At 40.0% G+C, this 19,035-nt stretch overlaps 1 protein-coding gene across 4 annotated transcripts in view; it reads right to left on the bottom strand.

The window, feature by feature from the left end:
* Positions 1-18,758, bottom strand: part of SUSD5 (sushi domain containing 5) — an 80,947-nt gene extending 62,189 nt beyond the window's left edge. Inside the window, exons 1-2 of one of the 4 annotated variants that reach the window (XM_065587175.1) lie at positions 18,050-18,758; positions 6,494-6,671 (exon numbers count right to left, since the gene is read on the bottom strand). In XM_065587175.1, coding sequence (XP_065443247.1) covers positions 6,494-6,671; positions 18,050-18,149 — 278 coding nt within the window. In that variant the 5' untranslated portion in view covers positions 18,150-18,758. Of the gene's footprint in view, positions 1-6,493; positions 6,672-17,197; positions 17,875-18,049 lie in introns of those variants that run through there. The other 3 variants (XM_065587174.1, XM_065587176.1, XM_065587177.1) reach the window with 3 other exon arrangements.
* Between the last annotated feature and the right edge of the window lie 277 nt (positions 18,759-19,035).

Raw genomic sequence — 19,035 nt, forward strand, 5'->3', positions numbered from 1 at the left:
GGTCATCTAGTCCAACCCCCTGCTCACTCTTATATTGAGAAATACATTTCTTGACATCCAGGATAGCTCCATCCAAGATGGGGACAGAAGGAGGATATCTGAATGGAGACATCCTCATTTGCTAGTCAGAGGATGCAGCATGTACCACCTGCTGACTTGACCCTGACCTCAGAAATTGTGATGGCTGATCCTGTTCAAACTTTTGACAGAACACTCCTTGATTTGTCAGACAAGGAGCACCACATTGACTGTCCCATTTCTCCCACAGACCACTCCAAATTGGGAAATTCAACTAGAGAGAAGTGTCAACAACCATGATCCCTTCACCACAGATTAAAAAAATAAATAAAAGAAGACTGAATTCCCTGGTGGTGGGGTGTGGGAGCAGGGCACCTGGGTGATGTGAATTTCCTGACAAACTGTGCCATCATGGTCAAAAAGAGCCATGTCCTTCTTGATAGTGAAAGCCAGCAGGGAACACCTCAGTCCATTGCTGGCCAACTTTGTCAAATCCTGCCTCGGGAGGGTCTTCTACTTCACACATTCTGCCCGCTTAACTGCCAGTTCAATATTCTATTCAAGGCGTTGTCCTAATCTTTAAATCCCTGACGGGTCTAGGCCTGATCTGTCTCAGAGATCAGCACTGATTCTGTGACACAGGGGATAACTCTGATCACAAAGGATACTGTGGCTGGGAGTCCCAGAGGTGAAATTCAAGTGCTGGAGGCAGGGTGTTCTCAGCGGAGTGGGGGTGGCGAGCTACAGTATTCCCAGCCAACGAAGATCCGCATGATCCCAAACCTTACTACTTTTAGGACACAATGTAAGACCCTTCTGTATAGTCAAGCCTTCCAGTAGTGGAGCTAGAAAAATGGTTTAGCCTCCTAGACAACAACAACCAACATGATGTGAGGGCAGAGTGAAAAGTCTAGGTCCTATTTTTGGAAATAAAATATTTTTACATATTTATTTGGTGCTTAGTGCTCCTTTGGGAAATACTTAGATTAGATATTGGCAGCCAGGGCAGAAAAGAAACAGCCTGAATGACTGATTTCATTTTAAATAAAAAAGTCACTGATTTCGTGACACATCCTTCTTTCCTTCTATCACACGCACACATACCGGAACATTACATCAAGCAATATTATTTGGATCCTTTCATCTCTATATCACTATTTCAACTTTAGCCCAGGTCTGTAGTGAGCAAAAGTTGTTACCATCTGATAGCAATGCTACAGTCTGAGTGGGTGGTCACAATCCAGTCCCTAGTAAATAGATGTCCACAACTGACCATGATATCAGTGTTGGTATTAATTTCAGCAGACATGTGTAAAGGACTCAAAGTCCACAGAGACCCTCTCACTCGCAAAATTGGCTCTTTTTAGGACTGGGGCACATCAGTAGGGCAGCCTGGAGGAGCTTGCACTGTCATTGCCTTATTTTTACCTGTTGTGTGGATAAATAGAGGACTTTGGTTTTAAGAGAGATCAGGACGATGGCTTTTCAGGTTACTATCAGTTTAATTTTTGAAAATCCATTTTTCACATGTGAAGATTTGGAGTGGTGTTTGGTGGGTTCAAAGGAAAAGCTGCACAAACCTTTCTAAAATGAATTCTAAAATATTTAGCACCTTCTGGAGATAAGGTTGTATAAATTGTTATATTTTAGGCAGTGAAGTAGTATTAAGTTTACCAGCCTGCCTGCTGTAATTCTCATTTGTCAGCTTGGACTAAGTGCTAATAGCTATTTGCAACAAAATGACACTCTTGTGACATACTTGCCTGTCAGATTAATAACTCAATAAAACCAGTAAGTGAGCTGCCAGTGAATGAAAGGAAGAAAGAGGTGGAATGCTTTGTGAAGACATGATGGTCTTTTGCAACTACCGGTACTTTTTTAATTTAAACATTAAATCTGAAAGCCCTGTGTGAAGCCCTCCAGCATGGTACAGTATGTTCTTTAGGTTTTCATTCCAGCCTCTTCTTTGTGTTTATTAGGTTTCTGAAAGTTGGAAAATGAACATCCCACAGATTATTCTGTCTTTCTGGAATCTCTCATGATCAAGGGTAATGGGGGCTCACATACAGTATATTATAAAATAGCTATTATTTATAGTGAAAACCCTATAATCATTCTCAGTGTTCTGTACTGAAGTTCTCAGGGCAAATATACCATTCCCAGCCCCTCTTCACAGCTGCCTTTCATCTCCACCAGAGCTGTCATCTCCTTCCCTAATTTTCATTGTCTTCTTGAAGAGAATGAGACCCTTTCCACTCCACCTAGCCCTATGCAGGAGACCACTGTTCTGTTCTTGGCTCTACCACTGACTAGCTGGGTGAGCTTGGATCTCTCTTTCCCCTTTCTTTTCAGCTCTTTGAGGTAGGGGCTGTCTCTTACTATGTCTTTATACAGTGTCTAACACAGTGGGAGTCCCCACCAAGAGAGAGCCCCCCTCAAGTATACAGCAGAGTAACGGTTTTAAGAGTGACCATTTACTTCATTGGGACTTGCATTTTCTTTTATATTCACTAATCCTTAAGGAACACATCTTAATTGTACTTTTCTATCATTGTTTGCAATATGACCCTAGTGTCCTATTTTCCCTCGTAAAATAATAAGAATTACATGTATTCCATATGCTTCAAGACACACTTGTGTTGTTTTGGGGTTCTTTGTATTCTTCTTAATATTTTACATAGTGAGCCCAAGGTTTGGTACCTACATTATTTAAACATCTAAACAGGTGGCCCAATTTTTCAAAAGTGCTGAGAATCCAGCAGTTCCTAGTAATTTTAATGGGAGCTGCTGGTATTCAATCCTACAGAGCTATTGCATTCGGATGTGCTACAGCAGACTGCTGTTAATTATGACTAGTTTAGCATTCATCATAATCACGGTACTCAGGGCAAATCCTCAACTGGTGTAAATTGTCATAGCACCATTGACTTCAATGAGCAGTTGAGATTGGCCCGTCAGCCTATTGTGGCTCAGAAAATAGAGAATATTTTTGTCTTCTTGCACCTTTAAAATGCTGGCAGTGCTTAGAGAGGGAAGAATGGGGACACTTCTTGTCTCACCCACTCCACCTACCCTACTTCCTCATTTAATACTACTGAAAAGTTGTATAAAAGGACCTGTTTAATAATCCTGCCATGTACATTGTAGGGATGAAAATAGTTTTCTTGGCTTTCAGGCCTGCAACCTATTTCAGGGACTGGGTTGGTAAGAGAAAAAAAGAAAAAGTTTGAGTGAAGGAAGCTATCTTATTCCTTTTTTTTTTTTAATTGGATTTTTTTTTTAAATTCCAAAAGTACTTTAAAATTAGTTTTAAACACTTTTAAAAAAGAATGCCGGAAATAATAGCTTTCATTTGAAGTTTTTTTCATTTATAGTAAAATTTTCTGCCCATTGGAAAAAATAATTGGAAACTATATTTTATCATTAAAAAGTACATGTAGCCCAATGCTATCTAAAATAACTAATAACAGTCACCAAAGCTAATAATTCCCTAAAGTTTAAGAACCTGGGAACAGTATTCTGTGGAAAAACATAACTTTGTCAACACTGGACACTGACAGTAAATGAGCTAATGTAGTTTACTCAGGAGAATTTTGGAAATATAAATTGAAGGAAGCAGTCGAGTAGAACAAGGTTAAAGAGGTGAGAAACCAGCTGAAGGCAGAGTTGTTTACAAGTTCGAAAGATGTTCTTGTGGTTAACTCTCAAAACCTGGATTCTGTTCCTGGATTTGCTATGGAATTGCTGTGGAATTGCTGTGTGACTTTGACCAAGCCACTGTTTCTTTCCTATGTTGTTATAATGCACTGCTGGCCATAGTATCATATCTACTGATATGTGCCACATGCAAAAATAAATGTGGCTATGTTTCTGTCCAGGTGGACAGAATTTTGCACTGCTCCATTTTCTTAAGTGGGATTATCATGTTGATGTTGCTGTCCTTAGTTTCTGCATCTGTACAATAGGGATAAGACCAACCTATATCTTCTCCTGGGGGAATTCTGCACCAAAACATTAAAAATTCTGTGCACAATATTTTAAAATACTGTATATTTCATCTGCCAAAATAATACAATATAATTATTCCAGTTTCAATTATTTTGGTGATTTATTTCAAAATACCTGTCAGCAACTATGACTGTAACAATACAGACAACAAAAAAGATTCAGGAAATATTTTTTTGACAAATAGATTCTGTACTAGGCATATTAATACAGAACTTTGAGTAATAATTCATTTAAACTACAATACAGAAATATGTTTCCAGTACCCCTCAGAAGCAGTGCAAAGGCTTAGGGGAGATGGGGTCATGGAGGAGCTGAGGGAGAGGGAAGTACCGTAATTGCTGGGAAAGAGCCTGGGTGTGAACTTGGAAGTTGTTGGGTGTAGGTGAGAGAAGTATGGATCACGGGTATTTTGGGGCATGGAGGGATTGTTAGGGAGCCTCCACCATGCAGACCTTGCCTGCACACTAGCCCGTCTTATTCAGTCAGGCACATCAGCCCGTGTTCCCATGTGTCAATTTTAGTTATTTTTGTATACAATAGAACTGTAGTAAAAAATCTAGATTAAACCAGACCTAATTTAAAGTGTCCCAATCCATACATCATACAGGAAAATACACTTTTTAGCTTGTTGTGAAGTTGGCAAACACTCAAGGCCTAGCTTTCAGAAGTGCTGAGCACCTACAAACTCCTGTTGAAGTCCAGGGGAACTGTGCGTGCTCAGGACCTCTGAAATTAAGGCCAAATGTTTACTATATGAGGGGAGGAAAGAATGGCTTTGTGGTTAACGCACATGACTTGGAGCCAAAAAATCTGGCCTCTGTTCCCATGTCGCTAATGACTATCTATGTACCATTAAATAAGTCTCTATGTCTCAGTTTTCATAGCTATAAAATGCGGGTAACTATATTTCCTTACCTCACATCATGTGTTGGGAAGGTTCCTGAATGTTTGCAAAGCACCTTGAAATTCAAAGGCGTTGAAGTGTTACTTACTGCTCTCTTGTTTTCTGAAGAAACTTATCTGACAGATAAGAACTCTATTTTATTCTTATCAGCTTGCCTGTCTCTGACATAACTATCTATTATTTCCCCTTCTTCCATTTTTGTCTTTGTGCTTTTTTTTCCATATGGCTTTCCCATGTCTGGGACCAGCTACCTGACTTGATCCACCAAGCGTTCACTATTCTTCTGAGGGTCTCTCCCTAATACCCCTTCTTAATATTTATTATTTGTTTTGTTATTTTTATAGTGCCCAAAGGTGTACTAGGTTTCTCACAGAAACGAATAAAAAGACATGGTCCTGTCATAGGGAACTTACAGTTAGATATCATGTGACCAGTGAGGGTAACAAACAGGAGGGGATAGGATGAGAAAGAACATTGCTTCAGCAATATGATCACACAGTGACTCCATTTAGACATGAGCACCTAGAGACCTCAAGCAAGGTAAAGGCCCCGTTGTGTTAGGCCCAATAGTTTGGCACCCTTGCCCCAACAATTTTACAATCTAGATAAATTACACCTATACATTTTAGTCCACTGACCAAAAATTGTGTAGTTCTTCCCAGTGCCCACAAGAAGTCCATCAGTTGTCAGCGTTATCTAACCATCAAGGTGTGCTCGTGCCTAAACTGAGTCATTGTGTGATCATATAGCTGAAGCAATGTCCTTTTTCATCCAATCCCCTCCTGTTTGTTATCTGCACTCATCACGTCAGATCTAAGTGTAAGTTCCCTATGACAGGAGCACGTCTTTCAATTTGTTTTTGTGAAGAACCTAGCACTCCTTTGGGCACTATAAAAATTATAATAACTAATACATTTATGCTGCATGGCCCCATTGACTTCAATGGGCTTTGGATCAGACCCTGTGTTTGTTATTTATTTTGTCCACAGAGTGCACAACCCTACACTATTGAAGTCAATGAGAGCTTTGCCATTGACTTCAGTGGCCGCAGGATTGGGCCTGTAAGGTGTAAGGCTCATATCCTCTAAAGTATTTAGGTGCCTAACTTAACTCTCAGAATGGGAGTTAAATTTGAAGATCTGGGCCTACATTCCTTTAGGGCTTGATACACTGTTGGTATTCAACAAATAATAGTGAATGACAACATCCAAGATATTGACAGCTAACTACTCAATATTTTCTGGATTTAAACAAGATATTGTGTGGGCCAGAGGGAATTTGGTTGAAACAACATATTTCTAAGATTAAAAGGAAGACAAATATATTTTAGAACTGTGTATTAGGTGATCTATGTACACTCACATCTCTGCAGCATCAGCTGTACATGACTGATTTTGTGCAAGGTAACAGAGTATCTGAATGAAACACTTGAGACTTGGTTACATAAGGATTTCTTTGTGGCCAGTATTCCTCAGTAATAATATTAGCCAAAGGGGGAAAGCTTGTTTGAGAGCAATCATTCATGCTGGTTAGGGTGGATTTTGCTGTTTCCATTCTCCTTACCTAATGGTACCGTCGGCCAGCCAACCTCTGGTGCATGCGGCAAAAGAACAGTCCACTACAGCCCGTCTCAATTCCTCTGCAGTGGCTAAGCGAGCGCCCAGGTCAGTACACAATTTCTGAGCTGCGGTTAGGTCCAGATCCTGAGAGCTGTTTCTGGATTCAACTGTGAACAACTTCCCTGCAGCACCAAAGACAGACACACACAACAAAACGTGTCACATGTCACAGTGTTGTATTAAATAAATACACAAATATATTGTGGATTGTGACAAACCTATCAACTGAAAAATTAAACTTATTTTCTTTTATGATCTCAGTTTAATTTTAACTGAGCTCCTTGAGAGCTAGTAACTTAAGCCTCGATCTTCAAAGATATTTAAGTGCCATTTCTATTGAAATCAATGGGAATTGAGCATCCAAACGCCTTTAAGGATCTGGTCCTTGCTTCTGACCTATACCACTAGTAAATTACTACTCCTGTATACAAGCATGTGCATGCACACACACACATACACATATGTTTAGCTATGTGGTTTAGCTCCTTTGGTCAGTAATTAGAGAAGTGGGGCTAAGTTTCCATATATTTCTGACCCTTACTCCTACATGCCTGGATCCAAAGTCTTGGAGCGTAAATAGGGGTTCTTACATGCCTGGATCCAAAGTCTTGGAGTGTAAATAGGGGTTCTTACTCCCTCATATGGGTGCATAGTGAGAGTCAGAATCTATCCCGTAGGAACTGGTAATGCATGTCTTACACTTAATTTAATTTATAAAATAACAAATACCAGTTTAAAAAGCTAGCAATGTAACTTGCTCTTCCATATCAGCAACAAATTAATTCCCAGTCTCTGCTAGGAAAGGAAAGGCTTCATATACTTTGCAATAACCTGGACCGAAATTCTGCCGCAAATCACCATGGTTTTCATATCATACTGGAGCTGCAGACAGGAAAATATGCAGCACTTTCAAGTAAATTTTTAAAAAGTGGAAGGCTTTTATTTAATGAAATATGAAAATGACTAATAGAATCAGCAGAGTATTCCTTATTGTTTGATTTTGTTTTAAACTCAGTTTATTTTACCCTGACTTTAAATTTTCAATGCACTGCAGATTTTTGTTCTTACAACGCATTCCTGCATTGTGGACTTTATCGGGGTAGAAGCTGGAGGTTTTAGCAGCTGGGCAGAGGGCAGGTAGGATTTTGCATCAAAGGCAGCTTAGGACATGATTGATTTGTAGAATAAGCATATTTGCTAGATGATTCCACAAAAAATGATAAGCAGCAAAATAATTAACAATGTTGACATTTACATTTTCATAATTCGGTTTTCAAGTTAACACCCCACTGAGCTAACGCAAGTCTCAGAGCATTTGTTTTTGGATGTCTGCAGACCCAGGAAGACAGCAGTACATCAGATTACAACAGTTTATGTCAGGAAGGGCTTCTTTGTTATCATAAGTAACATTTTATTTAAATAAAATCTTAGATTCTGCAGCACAATTCGACAGCAATTGGGGCATTAGGTAGCAAATTCCCTCATCCCAGATTACATGGGCCCTGACTAAACTAGCTCAGAAACCCTTCAGGCGATCCATCCTACGTTGTATGCCAGGCCCATCACCTTCCTCAAGCACTTCTGGCTTTAGCAAACAGATAACCCCCACCTTTGATCTAACTAAACTTTGGCTCTAGCAGACTGCTGGAGGGAATAACTTCCAGAGATGTGGCCCTATGACTGACAACATCCTGCCAACAGCAGCAGAGATTTTAACCCCAGTAATTGACAATGAGATCAATCAAGAGGATCACTATTCCTGCAATGAGAAATGTTGACTTATGTTTCAGGTAACACACAGAGACCCCAATCAAAGATTAGGTCTCTAATGTGGTAGGCACTGTATATACACCTTGAATTCCCATCCGAAATGAGCTGGAGCCACTGCAGAGCAGAGAAGGCAACAAGACTCTACATTTTCTACTACTAAAACTTCTGAATACTTTTCAAAGGCAACAAATAGAATGCATGGCAGTAATGTAGCCTGATGATCAAAAATATGCAGATGACTGTGTCAAGGTCTTCATCAGAGGAGATGTTGGCAGACCTGGGACCAACTATAGCCTGAAAAAAAGGTGCCACAACTGCCACCTAAAAATCTAGGAGTGATAATGTATCCAGTGAGACCCCCAAAGGAAAGAAGAGCATGTTTTCACCACCACCATTTGGGATCTCTCCAGCAGGGAATTTGTCTACATTACTAAGCCATCACACAGGTCAGCACAGTTGAAGGTCTCTGTTCAGGACTGAGGTGCACCAGCAGAGTTGTCTGGGGCAACCATATGCAACATCTGACTTGAGCAGTATATGTTAGTCCTTCACCTTACTAAGCACTACTTTCATCCACAAACATTGTAATTAAAAGAATGTAAGAGAAAACTAAGTTGGTAAGTGATCAAGCTCCATCAAAATGTAATCTGAGGCAGTGCAGCTCATCATTAATTTTTTTACCAGCAGTCCATATCAATTGCAGCTTTGCAGGATTGCACCAAAGCTTGTTTCCTTTTCCAGCCAACCGACTGAGAGCTAAGGGACAACTTTCCTTATTTATTGTTAGTGTGCAGGTAATTATGGCAAATCAAGCACTGCTCTTCAATGAGGCTTTATTGAAAATTCAGAAGATTCCGACAACCTATTTAGTTGGGGTTTTTTAAATATAGTACAGACCTACCTGTCTGAAAGGTTTTGTGGATGTACAAAATATTTGGATAAATAGATTTTAGGGGAACATGAGACTGATCCAGTGTGTTGGGAAAAGTTACTAGGAAGTTTTGGTTAGGTGAGGTACAAATAAACAAGACTGACCTGGATACCAGATTGACCTATATACTTTTTCTAAAGTTTTCAAGAACATTATGGCTATCTGCCTGGTTTGTAACATGTGTTCTCAGTTTTATTTGCTTTCTCATTTAAAATGAAATAAAACGAATAAACTTTAATCCTCTGGTATTTGACTTGCAAGACAGTTGGCATTTCCAATGTGTCTACGTCATTTGCAGTAGTGTCACATTGAAGCAGTGCTTTGGGGAATGAAAGGAAAAATATACTAGTACACCTACTTGGTAAGTTCCCTTATATAAATCAAAACTACAATATTGATTTTGAATTCCACATCTTATAATGGTGTTACAGGAGTTTTTGGAGCTATTAACGTATAATTTTATTTATAGGCGGGCATTCTTGGGAGCCTCATCATTTGATAACTGAAATGAGTAATCAAAATGGTAAAAGTAGCTTTTGGTCAAATTCAGCCCTCATATACAAAGTTGCAGCTTTTAAATCAGTGGATGTTTTGTGCACATATCCCAAGACAGAATTTGGCCTGGAAACATTTCTAATGGAAGGCTTGCAAAATATATACGAATAGAATTTCAAGTGCATCTTCGCCTATTGAAATTGCAAGCTCTTTGAGACATGGCCTGCCTTTTTGTTATGTGTTTATACAGCACCTAGCACCATGGGGCTCTGGCCACTGGGCACTAGAGTAATAATAATAATAATAATAATAATAATAAATAATAAATAATTAATAAAATTTTGATTTTCAGGTTGCTGGTTGAAAAGGCTTATCTACATTGGGGATTTTTACACCAGTGTATAACGGCTTATGAGCCCTTCACTTTTATCAGGGGCAAATTCATATGCACACAAAATGTAAATGAGGAAAACATTAATGATCTGGGGGCACATATACTGACATTAGGGCTGAGAGCTTAACATATTGTAACGGAAGTACTAGATAGATGGAGTTAATCCTTTTGAATTGATAACCTCAGGAGGTTCTCAGGTTCATTCTGCTTTAGATAGCCTCCTGGAGATACAGCACAAAAGGCATAGCCCATGGGCTGGGGCGGCAAAGGTGGCTTTAAGCCATCAGTGGGGGCCTGGCATCAGTTAGTTAGCCACAGGGTGTTCTTTGCACTCAGAGCAGCCCAGAACTCCTCTTAACGCTCTGGTGCTATTCCCCCCCTCTCTCTTACCCCTAACATGCTTCCTCACACCTGATCTCTGTCCCACCATGCTCCCACACCAGGGCTGGCCAGGGGGACTAGTGTGGAAACAGAATCCCTCCCTAAATTTTGCATGCTTATTTTTAGCCTGTTCAAACTAGTCACGCCTCTTTGGCCTAGAAATTGATCTGGAATTCTTGTGAGACTTTCTCAAGAGATTTCATGCACTTCTTGGTTCTGGCAAGTTCAGAGGTACCGTGAGAATAGTCTTCCTTGCAGTATTTTGGTATTTCCTCTTCAGGTTCCAGCTGAAACCAGGAAGAGTAGAGACATAAACCAACCTTTTTCTAACCTCAGAAAGCTCATTTCAAGTTTTGGGCAAAAATTTGGGTCTCTTCTTCCAATCACTAATCAATAGTAATGGGCTCAATGCTTTAATACTCAGGCAAGATTACTTCTTGAAGCCAATAGGAGTCTAGCCTTAGTAAACAGTGCAAGACATTAATATTTAATGACATTCCATTTACAGGCAATGTTTTTCTATAGTAAGAGCAGCCAGTTAGATATAGTTGGGAGCATTTTATAAGAAGAAGTGTTATGTCCAGGACCTTTAGAATTTCACAGCACGTAAAGGTCTATCCTGATAGCAGGTATTGTTGGATTCTGTGATGTATGTCTCTCTTTGTATATGTAAAACATTATCATAACAAATTCCACTGTAGTAGATGTTGATTTCTGCTGCTGATTTTTTGTTTTCTCTGTCCTAATGCATAAGACAACACAGTTCACAAAAACACTAGTATATGTATCAACATTATTAAGTATTTTAAATGGCCTTTGTTTTTGACAATTGTACTGTAGTGTTCTTGATGCTTGATTAATTTGCTGCAGTTTGCATCTTATAAAGCAAAGGTCAGTGAGTGGTTTTCACAATCACTGCATTGCTTTTTAGCCTCTAAATGTACTGATATTATTACACTATTCTGTTTTTAGCTTTTGATCTGTTGGAAAAAGAAAAGCTTTGCCAGAAGCTGGGACTGGATGACGGGGGATGGAGGATCGCTCAAAATTGCCCTGTTCATTCCCTCTGAAGCATTTGGCACTGGCCACTATCAGAAAACAGGATACTGGGCTAGATGGACCATTGTTCTGATCTAGTATGGCCATTCTTATGTATGTTCTTATGAAAGTTATTATTTATTATTTGATTAGCATGAACAATATATTCAACACCCTGTAACACAAAAGTAAAGATAGTTTCTGCCCTAAATAGTTTACCTTAAAAATAATGCATTCTGATATATAGAAGACAAGATGCCTTGGAGTATCCAGAAATATATAGATTTTAAGGCCAGAAGAGACCATTATGATCATCTAATTTGTCCTCCTGTGTAACAAAACTTAGGGCATGGCTACACTTGCAGATGTAGAGCACTTTGAGTTAAACCATCCTTTGTAGAGCGCAGTAGGGAAAGGGCTGTAGTCTGTCCACACTGACATCTGCCAGTGCACTGGCAGGGCCACATTAGCAGCTCTTGCAACGGCCACAGAGAGCAGTGCATTGTGGTAGCTATCCCAGCATGCAAGTGGCTGCAATGTGCTTTTCAAATTGGCGGGGGGGAGGGGGCTGGAGTGTGACAGGGAGTGTGTTGTGTGTATGTGAGGGGAGAGAGAGTGGGTTTTGGGGGGGCTGAGAGCATGTTAGCATGCTGTCTTGTAAGTTCAGACAGCAGCAGACCTCCCCTTCCCTTCCCCCCCAGCCTCTCTCTCTCACACACAGTATTCCACAGTAATGGTTGCTTTGTCTTGGAGCCGATAAGCATGCCGGCTGTCAAACGGAGCTTTCAAAGGGCATATCCAAAACAATGACAAGAGTGGCCACTTGACTTAAGGGGATTATGGGACGTTTCCGGAGACGGATCAGAGCTCAGTAATGCAACACCTCATTCACACTGACGCTGGGGCTCTCCACCAATGGGGGCACATCAAACATTATTCTACTCACTGAGGTGGAGTACCAGGAGTGCTCTAGCCACGGAGTCAGAGCGCTCTACGTGCCTTGCCAGTGTGGACGGGTAGTGAGCTAGTGCTGCCGGGGCTCCTTTAATGCACTGTAACTCGAAAGTGTAGCCAAGCCCTTAGATTTCACATTGTGACTCCTGTCTCCAGACCAATAATTTGTGGCTGAACTAGAATATGTCAGCTAGAAAGACATCCAATCTTGTTTCAAAGACTCCAAGAAATGGAGAATTTACACCTCATTCCTTAGTAATCTGTTTCAATGGTCCTTACATGCACTGTACCTTATTTCCATTTGAAATTTGCTGACTTTAACTTCTAGCCGCTGAACCTTTTTATGCCTTTGTCTGATAGATTAAAGAGCTCTCTACTTCCAGACATCTTCTCCCTCAACCAGTGATTATAGACGTAATCAAATTGCCCTTACCTTCCCTTTGGTGAGCTAATAAGATTGAGCTCTTTTGGGTATGACTTAAGGCCAGAACAGACTTTACATTCGAAACATTTCTAAGATAAAAAGCAAGCCAAAAGTAAAACAACAACAACAATAAAAAACCCTGTTTCTTTGACCAACACTTTTCAGGCTTTCTTTATGCATTAGAGAAAAGCAAAGCAAGAAAAGCCATAAACTTAGCGTTCAAAAAATCGTTTGCAGCTAGGGTGACCAGACAGCAAATGTGAAAAATCGGGATGGGGGTGGGGGGTAATAGGAGCCTATATAAGAAAAAGACCCAAAAATCGGGACTGTCCCTATAAAATCGGGACATCTGGTCACCCTATTTGCAGCTCATTTTTATAGGGGGTTCCCAACCATGGAGCAGTTCCATTGAACAATAATACAGCCCCTTTCCTGCTTAATCTCCAAAAACCAGTAGGCCAATGGTATGGATTCCTCCAATCCCACCCCCAGTCTGTGCACATCCAACACAGACCTGCTGACTCCCCAAAAATGCCCACCTAGTCTACTGACCCCATGACCTGATGCCAGCAGGCTGGTCCTCTGAAGTTATATAACCTGACGAGTCACATCAAACCAGAGGTGGTGACCGTTTGGAAATAGGGAGAGGTACATTTTGTGGGGTCATTATACCATTCTGTAGTGAGAAAGCAATTTTATTGCTGTTTCTATGGCTATAGAGTGCAATGGCCTTGGCTGTAATAGCAAGGGTGGAGTGTTCAATTACAGACAGCAGGATTTTGGCAATTATCAGCTGTGCTTGTTCATGAATGGAGAGTTTATTTCTGTAAGGATCTAAAAGGAACGATTGCTTCTTATTTAATTGAAACTGCTTAAAATATTGCATAATCGGAGAAATAGCAAAGTGGGAGACCAACTCTGCACTCCTTACTCAGGTAAATTCAGTTTTACCTTCTGTTTTACCATAATAAGGGCTGGATTTTTATTTATTTATTGGTGCAGCTGACAAATTTATTTTCTGCGCTGTGTAAATGGAAACCTGAATTGCTTTCACCTGCTGCTCATGCACAAATTCCTAGAGATAATAAAACAAAAATAGAATCATAGAGTTTGAGGCCAGAAGAGACCACCAAATCATCTAGAATAGGATAAAGGAAAATTCCCATTCATTCTCTTGGGTTTGATTTACACCCTTAATGTAAAGAATCAGTATAATATGGTTTTTTTTTTTTATTTTACTTTTTTTTTTAATTATTTTCCCTTCCATCTAAATACATAAAAGCAACAGGAACCAAGTGCTCAGGAGGGAACTGGGACTTTGTCACAGCTTTCTTAATCCATTTTCAGTACAGGAAGTTGCTTCTTATTACTTTTCCCTTATTCTTTTAAATGTATCAGTTTTTCATCTGTCCATTAGTTCCTCTGACTTTTTTGTTTACTGATGGTTCCATAAGAAGAAACCTCACATTTGAAATAATGGGGGTTTAGCCTGCATTCTGTGTGTGTGTGTGAACGTTAATGGCATTTTTGTAAGCACATATTGAGATGAGAATACTCTCGATTGTATTTGAGAAATGAACCAAAACCCCATATTTGAGTCCCACAACAGCCTAATTTTAGAAACATTAGATATGGTTTGAGGTCAGAATTTTGTAGCTCAGGCCAGTGTCTAATTGTGTCTAACTTTATGGATTCAGAATTCCTGGAATTTCTTCCACTTGCAATCTATGTACTGACCCAATTAGTGGAGCAGGCAAAATGTTTTGCATGTAACACAAAACCTAAAAAATAAAATTACTTCTTGCTGGAGCAATTTTGCAAGCTTTTGCCAAAAGTAAACTACTGGTGTTCACTTCAATATTATATTATACTGATTAATTACTGTCACACTGTTACAACATTTTGTTCATCTGACCAAATGTTCTATGGAAAACTACTGTTGGTATATATGGATATTTTGGCAGCTGTGAAAAAGGTAAAACAGAGGGTAAAAGTTTAAATTCTTATACAACTTTTACTGGGCCTGATTCATTTAACCCAGTGTAAATGTAAACTCCAGTTACTCCACATTTACACTGGTATAGTTGAGGCCAGTCATGACCATAATGACATAGCTAAAATCTCCGTCTTTACAAGGGTGAGGGTTAGAGTTTATTTTGATGTGCACGTAGTGTACTAATTCAAGCTATCCATGTAAATCCTTGTGACTATACATTCCCTCCATGTACAAATCTGGAATCTACCTGTGATTGTCATGAACAGCCTTAGGACTTAGTTCTCTACTTACCCTTGTTTTATTCTGTAGTAATTCCACTGACTCTAATGGAGTTAAAATACTCCTGATTTACACCAGTGTAAATTAAAGGAGAAACAGGGTCTTAGGGAAGCTTCTATCTGACTGACCTCAGTCCAGGTGCCATTAGCAGACACATTTAAGCTATGTCTACACTACGCAGCTTTTAGCGACAGGGCTGTGTCACTATAGCCGTGTTGCTAAAAGGCACACAGTGTAGCTGTTTGTCGCTCTCCTGCCGACAAAGAGCTGTTCACACTGGTGCTTGTCGTCAGCAAAACTTTTTGTCTTTATGGGGGCGGGGAGGCGGAGGGATTAACACCTCTGAAAGACAAAAGTTTTGTTGTTCAATTGCCAGTGTAGACATAGCCTTAACTTATATAAGTCACACAGCAATTCTAAACTATATTTTATTTTAGCTTCTACCTACATCTTCATGGATTCTAGCTACACCACGTCCATGTGTATTGTGGTGAACTATTAGTCAAAAGAGATTAAATAATCCTTGAGGCTTTACACCTCCACCAGGTTTGTATGATCTCTAGTTATATTGTCTACACTATGTCATTACTTGCATGTCAGAGAATAAAGCCAGAGTCTCCCTTAGGGAAATATATTGTAACCAATTTCTGAGGTTTGCCTATATAGAGGCCCGGCTTGGTTTCATGAGGTTTTTACAAGTATACTCTAAATCCCCTCAGGAGTTTGCAAAACATTGTTCTTTTTTGTTAAAAGTAACAAATATATATATTATCCAGAATTGTTCCTTGTCATTTCACCACTCACATCTCCAGACCTTACAGAGCAGAAATTGTCTGTAAAATTAAATTTTCATCTATAATTTTCACAAATGAGAAGATGGTTTCCTGTTCAGGCCAGTTCAGAATCTATTATGAAAGGAAATATTGTTCCTGGTTTATACTCTCAGATCTGTTTAAATCTGGCAATTCTACATACTGACATAACGTCACAAAAAGTGATTTCTCAGCATTACAGGAGTTGGCTTAAATCACGATATAAAGAAAACACATTGAATAGCTTGGTAATAATGAACCAACAGGTTCAGATTATTGTCAGAGAGCAAAAAGAATCATTTCATGGTAGCTAATAGCAAGTTTTCCAGAATGTCACTTAGAAGAAGTTAAATAAAAATGGAGACTATTTATCATTTTATAATAATGCTTTGCACTTATATTGTACTGTACATCTTCTTTCCTGTAATTCTTAATTATTTTACCATATCTGTGTATATTTCATGTATAAGATGAATGTGACAAACTACTGAATGCCCATTAAAATATATCATGAACTCCCTTAAGTAAGCCTCTAAAAATGGTCACTGAAATACTATTCAACAACATTTTTTCCTCTCTGTATAAAATTTCCTAAGCTTGTTTCTCTCTCTCTCACACCAGCAAAAGTTGGTACAATACAAGATATTATCTCACCCACCTTTTCTCTTGGCTATCTCAGAGGAGGTCAGTTTAGGATGGAACCAGAAGCCAGTCATTCCAGACATGCAGTAAGGTCTCTGATAGCTACCACTGATACTTAAGGAAAAGCTTTCTTAACCAAGCAAAATAATTATTCCTTTCTCTGTCTCCCTGTTTCTAAATATAGTGAAGTATTTTTTCTCCCCACAAAGCAGTTTTGCTATATGAGGATCCTTCACTAAAACTGGAATTGCAGTTTTGCAAGTTACAGTGCTTTGAAAGGATGTGACCTTTCCTTCGTCTTCATTCTTAACTCAGTTTCATTGTCACCAAATTCATGACAGTGGATTCTGCTGCATAAACCATTATTATACACAGCATGCAATAAACATACAGATGCAAGGAAAGTTTGTCTCCGTTTTTTCTTCCGTCTCTTATTTCAATTATTAAATGAAAATCGAAGACAAAAAACTGAGACGAAATATTCTCGGAGCATAATGAAAACATTCTTGTTATTCAATAGTGTTTGTCTTACCATCTTCTGTAATCACATAGCAAACATCAACGGAATGAGGTTAGTGTACTTAAAAAACTGAAATCAGGCATAACTCTACCCGGATTGTGAGAATGAAGAAACAAGCGTGGCCATTCAGCATGCTCTCTCCCAGGAAAACAGACTGTTGTTTTTAAAATAAATCATGTTCTTGTTAAGGCAGTTTGATCACCATTAATTAAGGTGAAATCGTTAAAACTGTACAGGCTTCTAGGAAGGAAAAGCATACAGTCCATTCAGATTATTGTCAGAGAGCAAAAAGGATCATTTCATGGTAGCTAGTGGCTGGTGCTTTCAGCCAAATTCATGTTCCATTGAAATCACCTCGCAGTGAAATGAAGAAATTTACGCTCATGCAGTAACGTTGGCAGATGTCTTGAGCGTGTGTAGTACCGGCGAGAAGACGTTACTGGGAAAAGTCTTTGACTTTTGTCTTCCTGTTTTTCAGGTACCTGATGCTTAAAAACCAGAGGGACCTGTACTGAGGAGATGTCAGGTTCGATATTTGGGGAGACATACTGATTGTGGGAGAAACTCTGTAAAATTTAACTAATTCTTTTTCTTCTTCTTATCCTGCCTTTTTGTTATTATTTCCCCTGGACAAGTTCCCAGTCACATAATTTTGTTCTAATAACATAATCTCAACCTTATGAGATCTTAATTCTTTTCTCTGTTTAACCCCAGGATATTTATAGAGTTTCAAAAACTCCGAATCAGGCGTTCCTTAACCCGGAATGGGGCGTATATTTAAGTTTATTTATTTTTATTTTGCAATAACAACATACAAATCTGATTCCACTAATACTAACTCAGCCCGAACTGCATTGAACTCACCATCAGCCTCAACAGAGACGATCTGGAGGAGGAAACAGACAGATCCCATGTACTGGACAAAGGTGAGTGTGACTCTCTTAGAGCCTGGAGCCATTGCCATGCTATTAAGTCCTCAGCCGCAGGAGGTTGGCTATAAAGGGGTTTTATTTCCTCTGAGCCTCAGGCGCAGGATCGGTGGTGGTGATGATTTCAATGAGCACTTTCCCTCGGCAGGATCTTGCGTCTTGCACTAACGGAGGGAGGGATGGAAAAAGAAAGAGAGAAAGAAAGCGGAATCCTTCGCTTGGCTGCTACAGTGAGAGGGTAGAGAGGGAGGAAAATGTCCAGCCCCTGGGTTTGGGAAGCGGTTTTATCTGGCCCAATTCTGCAGGGCAGTGCACATGGAGAACCGGTGTTAAAAGTCACATTGCGCTGTCAGTAAATACCTAATGGGTCAGAGTGGAAGAAATGTAAAAGCCCAGAGGGAGAGAAAGGGGGAAGCTGCAAGCATCAAGAAGGCGAAATCCCTGCCTGAAAGAAGGGGAGTTAGATAGAGGGTGGTGCTGCAAGTGGTGAGTTCACGGAGGGGCCTTTCACCTCTGGAGATTTGGGTTCGAATGTGTGGAGATTGTGTGGTCTGCGCACCACATACTCCTCACCACGTAGTTTGGCAGTCTCCGCTCAGAAGAGGTCCAGATCTGGGATAGCAAGGGGTGCAGTTGTCAGGGCTGAGTGCATGGGCTGAACGGTGTGGATTCCCAGGGCTGGACTAGCAGGAGGGATGCTGCAGGTCAGGCTGAGGTGAACTGACTAGATTGTGTGGGAACCCAGGACGGAAAGGGCAGAGCAGAGAGGCGAGTGCAGGTCAGGAGCCAGGTGCATTGGCTGAGCGGTGTGGAATCCCAGGTCTGGAGCGGAGGTTGGGGTGAGGGCTGCAGATCAAGATAGAAGTACCTCAGCCAGCTATGCAGGGCCCAGACTAACGGGCTAGGGCCGCTCAGGAATGA

The sequence above is a fragment of the Chrysemys picta genome, chromosome 2, assembly GCF_011386835.1.
Source record: "Chrysemys picta bellii isolate R12L10 chromosome 2, ASM1138683v2, whole genome shotgun sequence".
In the NCBI taxonomy this organism is placed as follows: Eukaryota; Metazoa; Chordata; order Testudines; family Emydidae; genus Chrysemys; species Chrysemys picta.